Source organism: Onychostruthus taczanowskii, unplaced genomic scaffold (assembly GCF_017590055.1).
Source record: "Onychostruthus taczanowskii isolate IOZ18803 unplaced genomic scaffold, ASM1759005v1 scaffold3, whole genome shotgun sequence".
NCBI lineage: Eukaryota > Metazoa > Chordata > Aves > Passeriformes > Passeridae > Onychostruthus > Onychostruthus taczanowskii.
Genome location: NW_024500349.1, coordinates 17,481,169 through 17,500,766, shown reverse-complemented (window position 1 = coordinate 17,500,766; position 19,598 = coordinate 17,481,169). Strand labels below are relative to the sequence as shown.

Below are 19,598 nucleotides of genomic sequence, written 5' to 3'. Positions count from 1 at the left end.
AGTGTTTTATGGGTGTGAGCATTCACTTGCTGCAGCTGCCTGAGGTGGTGCAATGCAGGTGTTGCTGTGCAATTAGAGGAGATGGTTTTAACCTTACAGTTGAGAATTACAATTGCTTTTTTTTTTTTCCCCCATACTGAGACTTGCATGAATTGTTATTTCTCCCAAAGAGCTCATATGCTTTGTTCAAAATTAGTGTTATCAGAGCCATTGTTTTGTTTCTGAAGAAAACAGATCTTACCTGTCTGGGATTTTGCATTCAGGCAGATTTATGTATAAACATCATTCAAAAAAAACCAAAACACTTTTCAAGGAAAGCAGCAGAAATCACTGCCAGCCTACAGTGCTGTAGTGACATCAACGATGGGTTTTGTGGATGATTCTGCACAAGTCCCATCCTCTCACTGTGATGCAGTGAGGGAATAACTGTCTGACAGAAATCTGACAATTCCAAATACTTGTGAATTCCTGAGTCTTGGATCTTGTCATGTTTAACAACTTTTTCCATGGTCCTACTGGCCAGACTGCCACAGCTTGACAGAGGTGAAGGCTGGCTGACTCTGCTGATGTACATAAGCATCTGCAAGCTGTTGCTTCAGTGGTCATTACATTCCAAGGATATAAAGCACATGTGAAAATGAAAGCAGAGAGGATTTTGTACTTATTTATATGTGCATTTATATTAAAATATATATGCATAGTGTATTTTGTAAGTATTCTACATGTATGCTTCCATGTCTAAACGTATATTATGCACAATGTATAATTTTTTGCAGGTACCATACTTCTAACCCAGGAGAAAAAACTTGTCCCAGCAGAGCTGGCCCTGCCAGAGTCTCTCCTCCTTCTAGCAGGGCTGTAAGGTCTCTGTAAGAGCTGCAAGACCAAATGCTGGCAGTTGTCTTCCTGCAGGACTGCACATTAAGCACTGCCTGCCAGGAGAGGCTGCTGGGGAAGTTACACCTGGCTGGGACACATTTTGCTTTGTCTGCACAGAATAAGTGTTCAATAACATACACAAAATAGAGCCCATTGAGGTTCCTTCCTGTTAAGTATTAGTCTGGCAGCCCACATGAAACCCCTGTGAGAAATGGTCCCTGATCGTTCCAATAATCGAGATGCCACTTAAAATGTCCCAAATTCTTCCATACTACAGGTTTGAGAGAGTTGCTACTTAATGAGAAGAAAAGGGCTTTGGATTGGTAAAAATACAATATGCTGGAAAGCCAAGCAGCTACAGTTGCAACACTAATCCTTACTCCCACCGGACCAGTGGAAAACCCAGTGTGATTTGCTTTAGATGCATTTAACAAAAAGCAGGATGTTGGATTTTTTTAGCTGTGTAGCAGAAAATTTCAATTCCCTCTTTAAACAGCACGATCCACTCACAGCTATTATGGCCGCTTCGATTTTTGTTTTCTTTTAAGCTGGACAGCAATGTTTTAAACTTTCTCTGTTTTCTGTATCAAAATTAACAGGGCAGTGAAGTCTGGTTTTTAGCTTTGGCCAGAGTGTTACGCTGATAAATCACACACAAGTCCTTTTGGCAGGGTTTTAACACCACACCTGAACGAGCCAAGTATCTGCAGGGCTTTTTTTCACTTGACATTTTTCCATTGTCCTGCACGCCGGGGATGAGGGGCTGATGTCAGTCGTGCTCCCAGGGGCTGCCCTGCCTGCTGCTAGCGAAGGTGTGCAACCCAATCCTGTGCTCAGAGCACATCTGGGATCGTTTCATTCCCATTGTTCTGCTGGTGAACTTTGCACATGAAAAGCTACAGCCCGGCAGCAGCAGCCGCTGCACCGCAGTGATTTCAGCTTAATAAATATGTGAGTGGCAACTCTAATGCTCCAATTTTTGTTGCACTGATCGTAATTGCAGCTTAGTGCCCAGTTACATCCCGTGTGTGTGAGTCAATATGTTTTTTTTTTCCTGCAGTTGATAAAGCAATTTTGTTTTCAGGAGACAATTTGATCCTTAGGGTCATGTTTAAAAGGCTGAGTTTACGTTTTACCCAAGACTTTTTGGGTTGGACTGATTTCAGGGATTGTAGGTAGAGATATGACTCTTTCACTTTATGACACTTTTTGTGATTTCATCTCCTGGAGGAACTTTCCTTCACCCTCCAGTAAAGCATAGTTGAGCATGAGGCTTGCAGGCATGGACAACAAGGCTGCCTGTGTGAAACAGCTGTGCTATCCATCCCCAAATTCTGGTTTGACCTGCAGCCTTGCTTTAAAGCTAATTACAGTAGCCTTCCCCTAATTTAGATGCATGCACAATTCCAAACTGGATACCACGTGGTTTCCCTAATAACACTTTAAGGAAATGAATGAGCATCTATCAAGGGTAAGCTTAGGAAGAGCCAGCTGGCACCAAAAATTCCTTAAAACTTGTGTCCTAGGACAAAACTGTTAACACACCAAAAGCAGCTCACCTTGTGTGAATTGAGTGGAATTCATTTCAAAGTGAATTAAAAATGACTGAGTAATGGAACTAGAATGAGAGGTATAGAGCAAAATTAAAGCAGAGACCATTTTTGAATTGTTCCTTAATAGTCTTTTATCAGTTACAGTGAAATGGTTGTTTCATTTTCATAAGTGAAAGATTTCCTAGCATTACACATTTTTCATTAAAAACTCCATTATGAACCTTTTACGGTTCAGATGATAAGAGTACCCTCAAATCTCTCCTGGGTGCACAGGCCCTCATGGCTCTGGTGAGGAACAGCAGGGAATATTGTTGGAAGCCCTGAAGTTCACTGGGGAGCAGCCATTGGTTACAGCCAGGGAACAGAACAATATGTTTTTCTAATACAGAGACAATAACCCAAGATAAGCTTGGTGTCACCTTGAGGAAAAATAAGTCACCTTGATTGCATTTTCTAGGCTTGCATCTTCAAAAAATTATCTTTCCTCCTCAGCCAAAGCCTTAGATTCTGAATGGAATTTTTTTCCCTTGCTCTGTAGTTCAGTTCACCCTTAAAATATTGGCTAGATGGTGTTTACTTTACAAATTTCCCCACCTAAATGGTTTGAAACTGTGTGTTGGTCCCTTGGGGATATTTATTATGCCAGGGATTATGCAGGTACTGTGTGTCAGGGATGAGGAAAAAGGCAGGGACAGCACCTGAGGATCCTGAACTGTTCCTGTGACGGTAAAAGCTGTGGAGGGAGGCTCTAGGGAGCTCTTCACCAGCACTTCAGAGCTTGAGCAGAAGACAATGGATCAACTCAAAAGCTGCTGTGAGTTTTGAATCGGTTCAAATCTCCTATCTCTGGTCTGAAGCCCGTGTGAGGATCAGATCTGGAGAGACCCTAGAGCCACCCATGCTTCTGGGCTGCCTGGCTCTTGGGAAGCCTCACACCGGGTTGTGAGTTTAAGGAGCCTTTAGACTGCTAGGAACTGGAGAAGCAAAGGTTTTGGACAGGTTTTTGACACCCTCACTGTCTGAAGCTGAGTAACACCTTCCCCGAAATGGCCTCCTCCAGGGAGCAGCCAGGGCTGACTTGGAGCTGTCAGAGGCACAGGAGTAACAGGTTTTGCAGAAGACCACATTTATGACTTTTCAACATTATTCCTTTTTCATCTGCTACCAAAATCTCCCCTCTAATCTAACCTGTAGATGTAATTATCAGTCCTAGAGATGAAGATTTGGAGGAATAAAAGAGCGAGGGGTTCAGGTACCTTGCCATCCGTAGCTGATGAAAGAGATTTCTTCCTCCCACCCCAAAGCCAGAGGAACCCATGAGGTTTTGGGTTACTGCAGGGGTGGCACATTTCAGAGGCACAGACAGGGCATCACACCTCTGCTAAAACCTCCACCATGGGCTTTCCATCACCTGAAACCTGTGTTCACTGAGTGGAATCTGAGCACAGGCTGAAGAGTGAAAATGTGGATAAAATTCACAGGTTTTATTACAGCAAACCACACACTTAGATAACTGTTAGTCCATCTCCTCCACTGTCATTTATTGAGGTTTCCAAAACACACAAATAGGCAAAACAAGGTGTGAAGACCAGCCATTTCCTGAGGTGGAGGCTCAAGAAGGGTGAAGTAGCTTGCACACAATGTCTGAGCAAGTCACCTGCAGAACAGCTGTGATGCTCTGAGCAGGGGTGTAGGGGCAGCAGATCACTGCCTCACATCACCCAAATCTGCTTCTCCCAGCACCCCCAGCTCACCCTCACAATACCATGTGAAATGTTATTGAACAGCTTAAAAATCCTCAGGCTGTGGTGAACTGGGCCCTTCAGAAAAGCCAGGGAGGAATGAAGGGAGAGAAGAGATCCCTGAAGGAGGGTGAGAGCTGCAGCAGGAGCTGGGAGGGGAGGAGACAGCACAGACAACGGGAGCCACTGGCTGATGCTGCTCAAGTGTCATCTTAATTATCCCTGGCAAAAGAACAGTGATTAACATCGATGACTGTGGACAACCTTTATGTAATTACTCATTAACATTTCTAAAATTGCACCTAGCTGCTACAGCAATACATGCTTTATAGATCTATCATTCTGAAGTCCAGAAAGAATCATTAGATGGTCTAGGCAGGCCCCAGCACTGTGCCAGCCACTATTACACTGCAGAAATCAGCCCCGGAGGCGGCTCGGCAGCTTCTGCTTGGCTTCCACGTCCCTTCCAGAAAGCCATCCAGGGATACCAAGCAATGGACAACCTGCCCCATCCCCTGAGGTGTTCTAAATTGAGATCACTCCCCTGCCCCAGCCTTACATCAAAATCCATGCTGGCTGCTCTTTTTTTTTGTTATTATTTATGGAAATATGGAAGTGGTACCCACAGCCAAGCAGGGCTGGATGGGGACAGGAATTCTCTGTCCCCATCTCTTCTGTGCGGGAAGAGAGGAGGCAGCTGAATCAGGAACTTCTGCATTGTGCATCCATACTCCTTTTTAAGACAGGAGTCCCACCTGCCAAAGGGTGCTGTTGGCCAAGAACATTAACAGAAGTCCAATGAATAATAATTTAAAATAGTGGATTAATTAGAGGAAATTGTGATCTGCTTGCAAATATCCTGCAGGTAGTAAAATGGAGCTAAGCCTTGCAGCTACAAAATCCATTGCAAGCCACTGCCTCTGCTGAGTTTTACTAGAGGAAAACATCTTTGTTCCTTACCCATTTTAGAGACCAGTCCCAGTTAGACTAATTCAGCAAAATGCAGGGTTTTTTCGAAAAGGAAGAGGAAAACCAAATTTTATAGTAGCTTGTGATCAGAGAAAACCCACTCTGATTTCCTACATGTTGCAGGTGATCCCATTTCCATACAGGCACTTCCATTTCCATCCAAGAGTTAGTTAAATTAAAGTTCTTCTGTCCTCAGAGTAGGGAGAAGACAGTAAATCCTGGATCCACTGCCCTTGTAGAGAACTGCTTGGAAGAGACATTACACAACCCTTAAGGCAAGAAAAATGAAGCAAAAAGTCTCAGAAAAGACAAAACCACCTCTTCTTAATGTGGAACAACCTCAATCCACTGTTGCTGTGATTCTGGTTGCATGAGTATTGGTGAAAAATAAAAAATCTGTGTCACAGTTGCTGAGTAATACTCAGAGAAATGTGCAGTTGGTATTTAACTCTGGCCAGACCAGACCTGACCATTTTTGTGGGCAGAAAGATTGTAATTTGGTCACTACACAACACCCAAGGGAGACTAAGGAGCTTGGGAGCTTCATCCCTTCCACTGTTTGTCCTGTGTGTTGTTCCTGGGATTCAAGCAGAGGACCAAGAAGCTCCCAGCACATGACAGGAACGATGCATGGCTCAGGAATTAACAAATTCTGTTCCTGCTCTCACAGCTGAAACCCGGTGTGGTTATCTCGGCACCCACAGCACTCAAGGGGGAATTTGGGAAAGGAAGAAGAGCATCTGCAATAAGACTCACTGTCCTGGGGGATCTCTGGTGTCACCTGGAAAGCCTTGGTGCAGCTCCCCGGCAGAGGAATCGGAGCTGCGACAGGAACCAGGCTGGAAGGGAACAGCAGGCACACAATGCCAGCCCTCCCAGCGTGTCTAGCCCCGCAGGCACCAAGGGAAGAGTGTGAGAGGAGGAGACAGAACGGCTAAAGAGCTGGAAAAATCAAGGAGAAATAGAACATTAATGTCTTAGTTTGGATGGACGTAACAGTTTGGACTCCAGAAATAATCAATAGTCTTTCTGCTAGCGGTGTATTTCATTCGCAGCAGTTTCACGGAGAGTTTGAGGGAGATTATATATTTATGGTTTCCCATTTGAAAGAATTTTAGCAAGTTTACCTCGAACATATGGATCCTGTTTTGGTTCTTTTGTTTTAGCACTTAATGCTTGTGAAATTGCCAGTTAATGACATCCATGCCTAAACCATGTTGCTTTTTAAAGTAAAACGTCTACCAAAGGTCCGTGTTCATACTTACCACTTCTCAAGCACAGCAATGAAAATTTTAAGAGGTTTGTTACCTACTGCGTCTGGGAAGGGAACCGACCGAATAATGAAATTACAAACAGGAGTTTAGATTAAAGCCCTGCCTGTGCTGGGTCTTGAGGCAGCGCCGCCCCACCCAGCGGGGCACCCGGGGCTGGGTGTTGGGGATGCTCTGGAGATGGGTGCAGCGAGGTCGGTGTTGGGGATGCTCTTGGAGATGGGTGCAGGGAGGTCGGTGTTGGGGTTGCTCTGGAGATGGGTGCAGGGATGTCAGTGTTGGGGATGCTCTGGAGATGGGTGCAGCGAGGTCGGTGTGGGGGAGGTAGGCGGGGAGCAGGCGCTGGGGCAGGGTGAGGGTGCCGGGGGTGAGGCGGGATGCGGGGACACCCCGGAGCTGCTGCGGGGACCCTGCTGCGGGCTCAGCCAGACAGCGATGCCGCTGGCCGGGCTGGCTTGTGCCTGATAACGGGGTCCCTTCGGTGCCTCCCGGCCGGGCCCCCCGGCAGAGCCTTCCCCGGCCGGGGCGCTCCGGGGGCGCGGAGCGTGCGGCACGCGTTACCGGCCCCGCTAATCACCCCGGGCCTTTGATTGCCCCGCACGTGGGGACGAGCCTCCGCACTTCAAAAGAGCGTGGGAAATCCTGATTAAAAGGCTTTTCTCCCCCGTTGGGACCGACACCTTCTTTGAAGCCCTTCCAAGCGACAATGCAAACGCACCCAGAGCCAAAGGACCGTATCTATATTTTAAGTGACTTTAATTTCTCTTCCCCCTTCTTTCTCTCTCTCCCCCTCCTTTCCTTTCAGTTTTGGAAACACCTGGTAAGTTGTAAAATGATTTACGAAGTGAAAGTGTTAAATGAGGCCACCAGCTGTAAGACTGACAGAGCTTTATGAGTTTTATTAGGTGCCCTATTATGGAAAATAAACTTTAATCCGTCCATAAAAACAGAATCTGAAAAACATATTTGCCCTTTTAGTCTGGAACACTGAAGGTATTCTTGTGAGACGCTGGGCTTTAAAGAGATTAATTTTATTGAGACAGACACAATACACAGGTAGGACTTTGATACCGGGTCCGTGAATAGCTGCCTGTACCCGCAAGGCTGGTTTCCGTGGGGCTGAGGCGAGTTTGGACACACACCTCTTGGGCATACAGGATATTTCTGGCTCGGTGGGGCACGTCTGCCAGCTTAATTAGTGGGTGTTTAATTAGAAATTAATAACTGAGGGAGGATCTTTATTGTTTGGTGGGGGTGTGATCTCAGGTATATTATTATTATTATTATTATTATTATTATTATTATTATTATTATTATTATTATTTACTGTTGTTTTATTTGTGTTGTTATAAAAATTTTGTGTTATATTTAATTTATTGATTTTTTTTTGAGATAATAAGGTGTCGTACAGACTGATACGGTTCAGACGTTTTAAGGCAGCAGCAAGAGGTAAATCCTGCTGACAGTAACTCGGATGTGTCGCCGTGATTAGGGCGGAGGAGCCACCGCGGCCCTGCGCGGGTCTTGCGCGCTCCTGCCCGGCCCTTCACCCACGAAGGTGCAGCCTCAGCCAGCGGCGTGAAAAACCACAGAGATAATAATGACTTTATTTTTCTATCGCCTTGAAATCTCCACAGCCTGTGACCAAAAGAAAATCGTTTACAAATTTAAATCAAAGCCTCCGACGCGATCGTTTCCGTGCAAGGGGTTAGCTGTCGGTCAAACCCAAATCGAGATTATCCCGATCAAATCTTTTGACATATGGGATCTGTTCAGATTTTTGATAGATTGTGATTTTTGGCGTGTCGCCCCGGGGCACTGGGCGTGCCAGCCCGGTGAGCTGGTTATGCCTGGGTGCCACCTCCAGCTGACCCACCTGAAACTCTCCGTGAGGGACAACATTTTCCTTCCTGAATCTCATCCCATAATTTCATGCATCCGCCAGCCTGTGTTTCACTGGGCGGATTTTTACAGAAGCAGTTAAGAGGGGCTACGCTGTGGCCTCATAGGACACACTCAAAGGTTAACGCGATTTTGTAGAAAATCTTTTTATTATTATTGTTTTATTTTTAAAGTGCATGGGAGTGGGAAAGCTCTGTCTTTCAGAGCTCCTGCATTCTCATCCTCCTAGGGCTAGGGGCTAGGAGGGGGAGCGGTGCTCCACGAGCGGTGAGGTGCGGGAGCCGCATCCCTCCGCCCCCCTGCGCGGCCCTACGCGGGAGCGGAGCGGAGCCGCCCCGTCGTTCATTCACGGGGATGAATTGCCAGACGTGGCCCTGAGCTGGCGGGGATGAGCCAGTGATTATATTTAAATTCGCCATAATTGATTTGGGGAAGAGTCGCGGTGACAGGGATTAATTGATCTGCAAATTTATTGGCGAGATAAATCGCGCAGTTATCGAAAACCCCGCGCTCCACCGCCGGCGGGGCGGGGAGCCGGGGGTCCCGTCCTCGGTACCGGGGAGGGCACCGGAGCGCCTCGCTGCTTTGGAAGTCGAGCCTCCCCAGGAAAGCAGAGCTGCTCCCTCTTTTCTTAGGCCCCAGCCCCTTGGGAGGGGATGGTCCCCACCAGACCCCGAGCTCCCAAAAGCATCGCACGGCCAGGAGCGCCGCCGCCTCCCCGAAAGCCGCAGGGCTGTTGCCGGGGGTAGGCAGCTTACCCCTGTACTGAAGTGCTCCTCTGCAGAATATCCTCAGTATCAGACACTGCACGGCTAAATTCGGATTAGGAAGCGGCTCCCGGCTCCCTCCCGAGCGCTTCGACCCCTCCCAAAGCACCGGGATGCCCTGTCTCGGGAGCATCCTCCCCTCACACAGCGCTCGTACATCTCCAGTATAAAACGCCGTTTATTTTCCCCCCCATCGCACGGTTGGGAGGACCTGGGGAATAATTTAGCATGCATAAGTAGAGGTAATTTTTTTTTTTTTATAAATACGATATACAAAAATAAAGACAGTATTGAGATTTCCAGCAGTTTTAACGTTCATGACATAAACAGATTTCCCGATATATAGTAAGAACAAAACATTTCCAATACTCAGCGAAAGGAGCGCGCTTCCAGGGGGCAGGGATGAGGGGTGGGGGAGCTCAAGTTTTGTCTGGTTTTCAGTCAATAATAACACTGTATTCACGATAAATCCTCTTCCCAGCCCGGCATGCGGAGGCTCCTCTTCTCCATCCCTCTCCAAGCAGGGAGAAATCAGAACAAGGGGGGAGCGGGGCCGGTGCCAACCAGGAGCGGCGGGACGGCTGGAGGGGCAGGACCCGCGGGGGCTCACTGGGGCTGCGCCGGGGCTCCGTGCCGGCCCCGGGGCTGCGTGTCCTCCTCGTCCGCCTCGGAACAGTCGGAGGAGTGGTACGGGCAGCATCTCCCGGCCGCCGCCGCCGCCTCCTCTTCCTCCTCCTCCTCTTCCTCGTCCTCAGGTTCGCTGTCGGGCAGCTCCCGCATCCTCCTCCCGGCGCTCTTCTCGGGGGCGGGCAGCAGCAGATCCTCTTCCCCCTTGTCCTCGCCGCCGCCCCCCTTCGGCTTCTCGGCCTCCTGTGCCGCCTGCTCCTTCGCCTTCTTGCTGCGCTTCCACTTCATGCGCCGGTTCTGGAACCAGATCTTCACCTGCGGGAGACGGGACACAAGCACATCCCCTCACCCACCGCCCGCGGGGGCGGCCAGGCCCGGCCAGCCCCCGCGGGGCCGGGGACACTCACCTGTGTCTCGGTCAGCATGAGCGACGTGGCCACCTCGAAGCGCTTGGGCCGGGAGAGGTACTTGTTGAGCTTGAACTGGTGCTCCAGCTCCAGCAGCTGCTGGCTGGTGAAGGCCGTGCGGGGTCGGCGGCACTTTCCCAGGAGGTTGGACTGCGCCTGGGCTGGGAAAGGAGAAGGGGGAGCGCGGAGGTGAGCGCGGAGCCGCCCTGCCGCGGCCGCGCATCCCCCGGGAATCCCGCTGGGAAGCGGGGAGGCAGGAAAGGCTCTGCGTGTGACTGAAGCAAGGCTGGACCATTATCCACGGGAGCGAGGCGGGGATCGCCTCCAGGCCCTCTGACTCCGGGTTTTCTCGGCTTCCGCCGTGTCAGGGGATCCCCCACAGGGACCCAAAAAAAAAAAAAAAAAAAAAAAGGAATTAAATGAAATCTTTTAAATAAAGTAAAATATGTCTCTTGATTTCCCAAGAGCCTAACAAACGCGAGACAATAAACCGAAGGCAGGGATCGCGGCGAAGGGGCACGGGGCTCTCCGGGGAGCGGCAATTTGCTCCATTTAATGTTTTAGTTAAACCTGCCGCCCTCCCTGCCCGCCCATATCCGTTTAATTAGCGGGATTGCAAGCAGGAACCAGGATCGGGACCGAGACCGGGCCCGCTCCGCGCCCTGCACCGGCTGCCCCTCGGAGCGTAAATCACCAGCGAGGACTAGAAAACTGTATTGGAAACGGGGGGTGGTGAGAAACTGAAAAAAAAAAAAAAAGTGTTTTCCGCATTAAAAAATAGTTAAAACAAAGGATTTATTAGAGGAGAGAAAAAAATTTGCCAAAACAAAAATAATTCAGCCACGAGAAAGCGGAAACTGAGCCTCTTTGAAGGCCCCGACACCCCTGGGCATGCGACCCGGCAGGGCTACTGCCCATTTCTCAAATTATTTAGATACTTTGGCTTATTAGGTTTAGAAAAATAAAAGAGATCTGGGAAAGGGCGGCTTCTGCTCCCCGGCCACGGTTGGAGACGGCTCGCCAAAGCGGCAGAAAGAATAGGACAGTGTCCGCTCCCGGCCGCAGCGCCCGGGAGATTTTCTCACCGCCGTGCGATTTTCCGAGGCTCGTTTTGCTTGGTTATTTATTCCCCTCTGCCCCTTGTTTGAGAGGCAAGACTCTAACAGCTTTCCTAATTATTTTTTCTTCTTGAATGTTCCAGTCTAAACAATCCCAATCCGAGAGAAAACAATGGACTTTTTTGTCTGCGAACGTGTGTGCCGAGTAGAAGGGGGGAAAAAAAATCGCAATTCTTTTCCTGGCATGATTTTCGTAAAACTACACCTCCGGTATTGTTAAACCGGCCATTCCCACCGAGAGCTCACACCTCCGAAAATGATCTTTGCTTAAACCAGATGCACGCAAGTTCCCCATCGCCGCGAGGCCTAGAGCTCGGCACGGCGCTTTGCTGGGACTCCGGGGTTGCCTGGCTCCATCCAGCACTCCCAGTCTTTCCAGGGCCCAGACCTAAACCCTTCGTAATCCTTTCCTATTCGTTATCTCCAGGGAATGCAGAACCCCAAGTTTTAGACCGATCCCAGATCCTCCCTACTTTGCCTAGGAGGCCTGACATCATTATCACACATCCATTTCCGATAAAGGAGAAATAAAATTAAGAACGGTGAGTGAGTGATGCGACCTGCCACCTCGTTTTTTGGGGAGTTACATTGAGACTGGGGTTGTAGGGACACCATAAGGAATCCTGCCCTGGCCCCTGACCAACTCCCACCTCCCTTCCCCAGCGGCTTCTACCCTCCGGGAACGGCGGGAAAGGGCATTTGCAAAGGCAGGGGAGGCATTTGTCACCTTCCCGTTTAACCTGCCGTGAGAGGCCAGCCTGTCCGGGGCTCCCCAAGGGCAGGGAATGGCGATGCGACCGCACACCCCCGTTTCCCGTTGCGGAGCGCTATTTCTTTCTTCTAACATAAATTTTACCAGAAATAAAAGCGTCTTTTCCAGTTTAAGTCTGCAGCTTGTTTAGGCGGGGACAGGGAAGGAGGCAGCTCCCGTAGGCCCGCGCAGCGGGACAGGGGATGGAGGGGACGCGGCTGCGGAAGGAGGGAGGCAGATACTCACAGTTGAAGTCGGGCATCTTGGGCAGGATCATGCCCGCGGTGGAGGCCCGCAGCCACTGGTCCAGCTGGAAGGTGCCGGCGCTGAGCTTGATGGGGTCGGCGGCGGGGTGCGAGGGGTGCGCTCCCTGCACCTGCGAGTAGGGGTAGGAGAGCGCCGGGTGCTGCCCGCCCAGCGCCGAGTACCCGTACACCGGGTGCCCGTAGAGGGCCGCCTGCGCCGGCATGCCCGGCCCGCCGGGCGCCGCGGGGTGCAGTCCCAGGGCCATGCCGGCCGCCGAGGCGGGGTGGTGCGGGTGCGAGCCCGTGCCCGCCCCGGGCAGGAAGCCGGGCTTGGGGACCAGGGCGCAGTGGGCGGCCAGGAGGCGCGGCGGAGAGGGGCTGTCGGTGCGCAGGCAGTCGGCGGGGCCGCCGGAGGGGTGCTCGGAGGAGGATGAAGAGGACGAGGAAGAGGAGGACGAGGACGGAGGGCTGCCGCTCCCGCTGCTGCTACTACCGCTGCCGCCCAGCGAGGTGACCAGGGCCAGCGGCGCGCTCTGCCCCGCCGTCGCCTTGGGGGGGTCGACAGCCAGCAGCGCGTCGATGCGGAAATTTTTGGATTTTTCCATGGGAGCGCCGGCGGGAGGCGGCTGGGGACCGTGCGGCTGCCCCGGGCCGGCCGCGTCTCCCGGCGGCGGCGGGCGGCAGTGCGGCCGCGCTCCGCGGCGCGCCCCTTCAAGGGCCGCAGGCGGCTCCCATTGGCCCCGCGCCTCTGCGGCCTCGCTCGCCATTGGCCGAGCCGCCCACCCGTCACCGTCGAGCGCCCGCCCCCTCCGCGCGCCCCGCGCTGCGGGCGGCGGCACCGGGAACAGCCCGGGACACCCCATGGGAACAGCTCGGGACAACCGGGCGAACAGCTCGTGACACCCCTGGGGAACAGCCCGGGACACCCGAGGGGACAGCCCGGGACACCCCATGGGGACAGCTCGGGACAACCGGGGGGACAGCTCGGGACAACCGGGGGACAGGTCTGGACACCCGGGGGGACAGCCCGGGACACCCCGGGGGACAGCCCGGGACACCCGTGGGGAACTGGCTGCTCCCCACGGAGAGAAGCCTTCCAGGCTCGGCAGTGCGCGGCTCTCCGCCGGCCGCGCTGGCTCCGCCGTGTGTCCAATGACAGTTTTCCACCATTCCCGCACTCGGCAAATATTTGCCGTAAACGCGCCGCCGGCCGCTTTTTAACGAGTCGGAAAGAATAAACACCTGCGGGTCAGGGAGTCACCCTGCCACCAAATCCCGGGTCTGTCAACAGCCTTATTACACCTGCTTATCTAAGGCAAACAGCCTCGGACAGAAAAGGGAAAGAGCGGGGCGAGGGGTCTCTCCTTACCAGGGTCCCGCTTCTCCAGGGGGGGCTCGGCCGTGTGAGCGAAAGGTCAGGCTACGGCACGAAGCGCTGCCAAGACAAACACGCTCTCCTTTCAAAAGGTCTCCCCCTTGGAGAAGGGTCTCGGCTGCTGGAAATGCCCAAATCGCGGCTCCATCGCCGAGCGCCCCCCGGGAGGGGCCGCTCCGCAGCCGGGGGGCGGCAGGACTGTGCCCCAGGGGTCACCACGACAAGGGTGCGCTGTCCCTCCCGGCCCCTGCCCCTGGGGTGGGAAAAGTAAAAGCAACGAAAAGAGGAGAGGAAAAAGAAAAAGGGGGGAAAGAAAGGGAGAAAGGGAGGGAAATGGAGAAGAGAAATGGAGTCCAACACAACCAACAAAATTTCTGACAACTTTGGCCTTGTCTCCTTGCCAGTGCTCCGTGGGAGGGAGGTCCGCAGAGCATCTGAGGGGTGTGCACACATACAGACAACGAACCCTTTGCTCAGTGCCCTCGTGTTCCCCTTTTCCCCTGGACTTTTCCCCCCTGTTGACCTCACTAGAGCTTCCGGACACACTCGCACCACAGACACAAGCAGGACAGACACGCGGGCACGGGCACACGGACACACCTGTGCATAGGCCTGGCACGATGCACACGCGTGGCGCAGCAGAGCCACACGCACACACGCAGCACCCGCACACGGGCCCCGGAGGGCAGATGCTCCCAAAGAGCCGCTGCCGCCCGGGAAACGCCAGCACGCCCCGAGCACAGCCCGCACACCCGCGGGGGCTGGGGTCGAGCCTTGCACAAGACCTCAGTGCCCCCCGCTCCCTGGGATGAACGGGGGGACATCGAGTCTAGGGTCGTTTTAACGAGCAGCTTCGGGCGCCGAGGGGCTGAGGAGGCCCCAGGGAACGGACACGGGATCGCTGCAGTCGCCTCTGGCATCCCCACCGGCCCCACGTTTCCCATGGACCGTCCCTTTGGCCCCACGCACGGGCAGTCCCAGAGCAGCGAGTGGCCGGACCTTGTCCCTGTGACAGATTCCGGAGGAGGAGGAGGGTGATGGACCCGCACCCGCCTCCTTCCCCGCGTCCCGGCCCCGGCAGGGATGAGGGCCATCCCCTTCCAATGTGTGGTGTCCATCCCGCTGGACACGGGGACGCGGCTGTCACCGGCCGGGCGCCCCGGGCAGAGCCGGTGCCGGTTCCCGATGCCCGGGTCGACGGCGCCGGGGCTGCGCGGGCCCGTGGCGGCTGCGGATTGTCCCGCACGCAGGGACACTGCTCTGGGTACAGCGTGCGGCCCCTTCTCGAGGCAGTTTTGGGGACGAGGGACCGAGTTGCAGGGAAAGCCATCCGGTGTCAGCAGGGAGCCATGGGTGCCGGGCTGCGCTCAGGACACCAGAGGGGACGCGTGCCCGCCCCCGGAGCACGGAGGGATGCTCGGCTGGCAGCGGCCGGAGGCGCAGGGCGGGCGGTGCCGTGAACGCTTCTCCAGGCGGCGATGGGGGGAACGCTTCTCCGGTGGTGGGGGACAAGGACCGGGGTCGCATGGTCCCCCGACCCTGGTCCATCATCGCTCCGGGGGCGGCTCAGGCCGGCTGCCTCGTCTGGACACCCCGCTCCTTCGTTCTGGGTATCGCATCTTTTGGCTGATGGATATTTAGTGCATGGAGAGGGATTTCGATTTTCAGACTTTTTTTTCTCTTCTTTTTGAGTACCATTTTTTAAACTTTCCTTTCCTTTCCTTTCCTTTCCTTTCCTTTCCTTTCCTTTCCTTTCCTTTCCTTTCCTTTCCTTTCCTTTCCTTTCCTTTCCTTTCCTTTCATTGTTTTTCCCCCCTTTTTTGTTGCAATTTTTAAAGCCTTTTTTTTCCTTCCCCCGCACCGTTCCGTGTGTTTGTCCCCACAGGTGCCGCAGGGCATCCGGGCCTGCTGAACTCCCCGCGGCTCCCGCACCTGTGTTGATCCAGTATATTGCCCGGGAGCCAACAATGCGCGGTTATCTCGGCGGAGATAGCGCAAGGAGCGCGCTGCCCCGACACCTCCGGGTGGTCCCTTTCAGCGGAGCCCCCGCTGCCCGGCCGTGGGCAAACAGATCCCTATCTCGCCTTTTGAAAAGCCGGGGCGGTGCACGCAGGGGGCGGCGTGGGGCTCTGGAGTAAATCCCGGTGGGAACAGCGGAGCGCCCGGAGCCCTGCGATGGGGGTGTCTCTCATTTTTCCGAATTATCTCCCCCGATATCCCCAAGGCCGCTACAAACCGCAGGCGCGGGCCAGCGTTATTGCCAAAAACACATATTACACTGCGACATTCTGTAAATGAGATAATGATACATAAACCTCCCTGATAAATGTGACATCCTCGGGATGTCTCCTCTAAATTAGCCGCTTGCATTGACTGCTAATAATGGTGAGTTTATGAAAGCAATTTCAGTGCAAAAAGCACAGGGTCTTCTCGGTCTAATCAGCTGCCTCTCCTAATGGATGAGGGGGTCAGGCGGAGAATTATTGACACTCTGCTGCCCTTAACCTGTTTCCCAATAAAGCTGATTAGTTTTTGTCAATTCATCAGCTAACCACTCTCGCCGGGACTGCATCAAAGCCTTATTTGCTCAGGGGAAATCAACAAGTCACAGATCAGATCCATTACGGAGCGGCCCCGGCTCCCCCGCCGGGGGCTGCCCGGGCAGTTCTGGGGGGAGGAAAATGAGCCCCTCCGGGTGCTTGGGCTGGGACGGGCACCCTCAGGCACTTGGAAAATGCCTCTGCGTTATCAGACTTTTTTCTTTCTTCCGGCAAAGAAGTTGGGGTGGCCGGGAGGGCTCCGGGCAGGTCCCAAAGGAGGCTGGGTCTCCACCAGCGCCTTGCCCCTCCTGGGGTCTGGAGGGGCGGCAGCCTCCACCCGTCCCTCCCGGGAAAGGGCATTTCATGCACTCCAAGATCTCCGAGCTGCAGAGAGGGGCCGGTCTGCCAAAACCCTGCCTTCACCTCAGACCCTACACCTGGCCAAAACGCTGGCCGTGCCTTAGGAGGCCGGGATAATTTTTCTAGATGTTTTTTGGTTGTTTTCTTTTTTTTTTTTTTCTTCCCTACAAGCCATTTTCCAAAGTTTTCCCTGGATTGCTTTAGACTTGCTCTTCAGCTAATGTGAAACAAAAATTTAGAATTTATTCCTGCTACCGCTGCAATTCCCGCATCAGTCCCGGTTTGTCTGGAATAACGGACTCTGGACAGTTTTTGTTCATCCACAGGAAAACAACAAAAAGCCCACCCAGTGTGCGCTGCCCCTTTAAGCCCGACCGACAGCCTCTCAGTCCACCCCCCTTCAATTTAATTTCATTAAAACAGAGCATGAATATTTCTATTAAACCTAAAATGAAATATGAAGCCATTTAGACTCTGCCTGCACCAATCACCCAGATTTATGACTTTTATTCATCACATCAAGAGCTGGGAAAAATGAATTTTCTTCACCCAGGAAGGAAATAAAAACCCTGCCTTGGTCATTTCCAGAAAGCTGTTAATTTGCCCGTGTGGTAATTACTTTCACAATTAACTAAAATACAAATCAACCTGACAAATTGGGTTAGTTTATATATTAATTAGCCAGTTTAAATTTATTCATTATAAAAAGACAATTTAAGAGGACCTCGGGTGTCTGTTTTATCGCAATAAATTATTGTTAGGAAATGGGGGCTAATAAAACATCACCGCATTTCAGGGCACCACGCGGGGCTTCCGCGGGCCGGGGCGCGGCTCTGCGCGGGGGCGGCGATGGCAGCGGCGGCCGGGGGAGAGGGACGGGAGAGGGAGAGGGACAGGGACAGGGAGAGGGGCCGTTCCCCGCCTCCAGCTGCGCTGATTTAACACTCCGTCGATAGGATCATTCGATGCCTTTTAGCTTGTGATCTTTATAAATGTCTCGCTATTAAATTAGAAAATGATTCTCTCCTCGTTTAATTGTATTCTTTCGTTTCTTATTTCCAATTAATTAGTCCTATCGACGTTGCAATATTTTAAGTGACTGGAGTCCGTTTACAGTTTAAAATATATGGGTCAGCGCGTGCAATTTTAGACTAGGCAGAACTATATAATGTGGGTTTTAACTACTCTTCTCTCATACGTCTTAAACATCTGGCTAGATGCATCACCGGCAAACACCGCGCGTGTTTTACGCGCTGGGGAGCGGCCGCCCCGCGGCCCCTTCCGCGCTCCGCACGGGGCCGCGGTGGCTGCGCGCAGCGCGGCGCTCTGAAAATCGCTTGCGCTGCTCCTTCCCCGCCGCTGCGGGCAAACCGGGCTGTGTGCGGGGAAAGCTGAGGGTTTGCTTCGTTTTGCTTCGTTTTGCTTTGTTTTCCCAGCGCAGTTCCGGGGGCTGCAGAACGCGTTTGGGGCTCCCCCCGTCCCCCCTCCTCTGGCACCTCCCTCCCTTGATTCTGTCCCGTGCAGGAGCCTGGGCTGGGAATACAGAGGGAATTAAATATGTACCAAATGTAAGTAATGGGGTGTTAAATAACCAGCCTTCTCCTGGCTGGGGGGATCTGCAGGGCCCGCCCCCAAAGCACTGCCCAAGGGGTGGGCAGGGCGTGGAGGGGATGTGTCCCTCCTGTGGCAGAAGCAGCTGGGGGGGGTGCTGCTCTTTCACCTTCTCTGCTCCCCTCTCCTGAGTAGGAAAGACCCCGAAGAGCTGCCCTAAAACACAGGCTGGGCAACATGGGTGATCTTGTTTAACTCCTTCCCAGGGTCATCCTACCCACGGTGCAGCCCCCCTTCCCTGAACAGCCACAGACTCCACGCAGTCCCACCTTCTCCATGAGCTGGGCTGGCTCTGTCCCCACGCTGTGACACTTGAGGGGAGCCTATGGGGACACCTGAATATACACAAGGTCAACAGAGCAGCCCCCCAGGAGCAGGATGGGTGCAGTGAGTGACCTGCAGAAACACTGTGTGGGGCAGGTGAGCATGGCTGGGCTGTGACAGCGTGGGACTGTGGAGGACACGCTTTGTTTCCTGCTCCCCTGTCCCCCTGGGGCTCCCCCTTAGTGCACATGGACATGAACATTCCTGGTCTCCTAAATCCCTCAGCTGATGCCTCCTCCCTGGTCCAGCCCATCCCATCCCAACCTACCCTCCAGCACATGAGGGTCACTGTGGGGCTGAGTGTCTCAGACACCTGCACACAGGGACTGGGACGTCCTGGGAGGTCCTTCACTGCTCTGTGCTTGAGCACTGGCACAGAGAAGTTGCCTCCCACCCACATCTGGGGTGATTCTGGACCTCTCCATGATAGTTTGGGCAAAGAAAAGCTGTGCACAGAGTCCCTGCTGCAGCAGGCAGAGCTGCACTTTGCTGTCACTGGGGTCACTTCACTCTCCAAATGGGAGCGTGCCAGGGTTCGCAGATCTTGGAGGCTGCCTTGAGCTTCCATACTTAGGTTGTTCCCACCTCCATCTCCAGCCCTGCCTCTATGGGACCCTCTCTCCAACCAGACAAAGCCTCTTGTAATTATTTTAGATTAATTATTTGGAGAAATAAGAGATCCAAGTGGATGGAGAGTGGGACACCTGCCACCTCTCCAGGATACACGAAGCCTCTTTTCTCCTTCAGGCTGTTCAGCTCTGGAACTCTTTGGGCATCCAATGTGCATGTCAGAGGAACAACATAAATGCCAGGAAGGATAAAGGATGAATCATAAGGGTAGATTAATAATGTGGCAAATACTATTGTTTCCTGGCCAGGGCTCCAGAGGTCCCTCCCATCCATGGGGGGCTCAAAAAAGCACCTAATGTGGTAAAACCTAAACGTGAGCTGCTCCCACTATTGATGGTACCAAATGTCATTGTAGTCACATCAATCACAGCGAGTTCCTCCTGTGATTCAGGAGATTGTAATATGTGATTCCATAAGACTCTCGTTGTGATTTAGCATTGATTAATGTCTGTTCATAAAATGATATAAAACTTACTTCTCTTCCATTGGAGAGCCCCAAACCGCATCCCAGCCAATAATTCAAAACC

At 52.8% G+C, this 19,598-nt stretch overlaps 1 protein-coding gene across 1 annotated transcript; it reads right to left on the bottom strand.

Annotated features, from left to right (window-relative positions):
• Positions 1 to 9,502: 9,502 nt before the first annotated feature.
• On the bottom strand, positions 9,503 to 12,836 carry MNX1 (motor neuron and pancreas homeobox 1). The gene is made up of 3 exons (XM_041408806.1): positions 12,233 to 12,836; positions 10,118 to 10,278; positions 9,503 to 10,025 (listed from the first exon to the last, which is right to left on the bottom strand). The coding sequence occupies exons 1-3, from the start codon at positions 12,834 to 12,836 to the stop codon at positions 9,690 to 9,692; spliced, it is 1,101 nt and encodes a 366-aa protein (XP_041264740.1). The 3' UTR covers positions 9,503 to 9,689.
• Positions 12,837 to 19,598: the final 6,762 nt, after the last annotated feature.

What these genes read in the sequence shown, in the direction of transcription:
- MNX1 (XM_041408806.1), bottom strand. Translation starts at nt 12,836, where the DNA reads ATGGAAAAATCCAAAAATTTCCGCATCGACGCGCTGCTGGCTGTCGAC. An exon ending in CAAGATGCCCGACTTCAACT is followed by an intron (nt 10,279 to 12,232) that starts GTGAGTATCTGC and finishes CTCCTTTCCCAG; the next exon opens with CCCAGGCGCAGTCCAACCTC. An exon ending in TCATGCTGACCGAGACACAG is followed by an intron (nt 10,026 to 10,117) that starts GTGAGTGTCCCC and finishes CGTCTCCCGCAG; the next exon opens with GTGAAGATCTGGTTCCAGAA.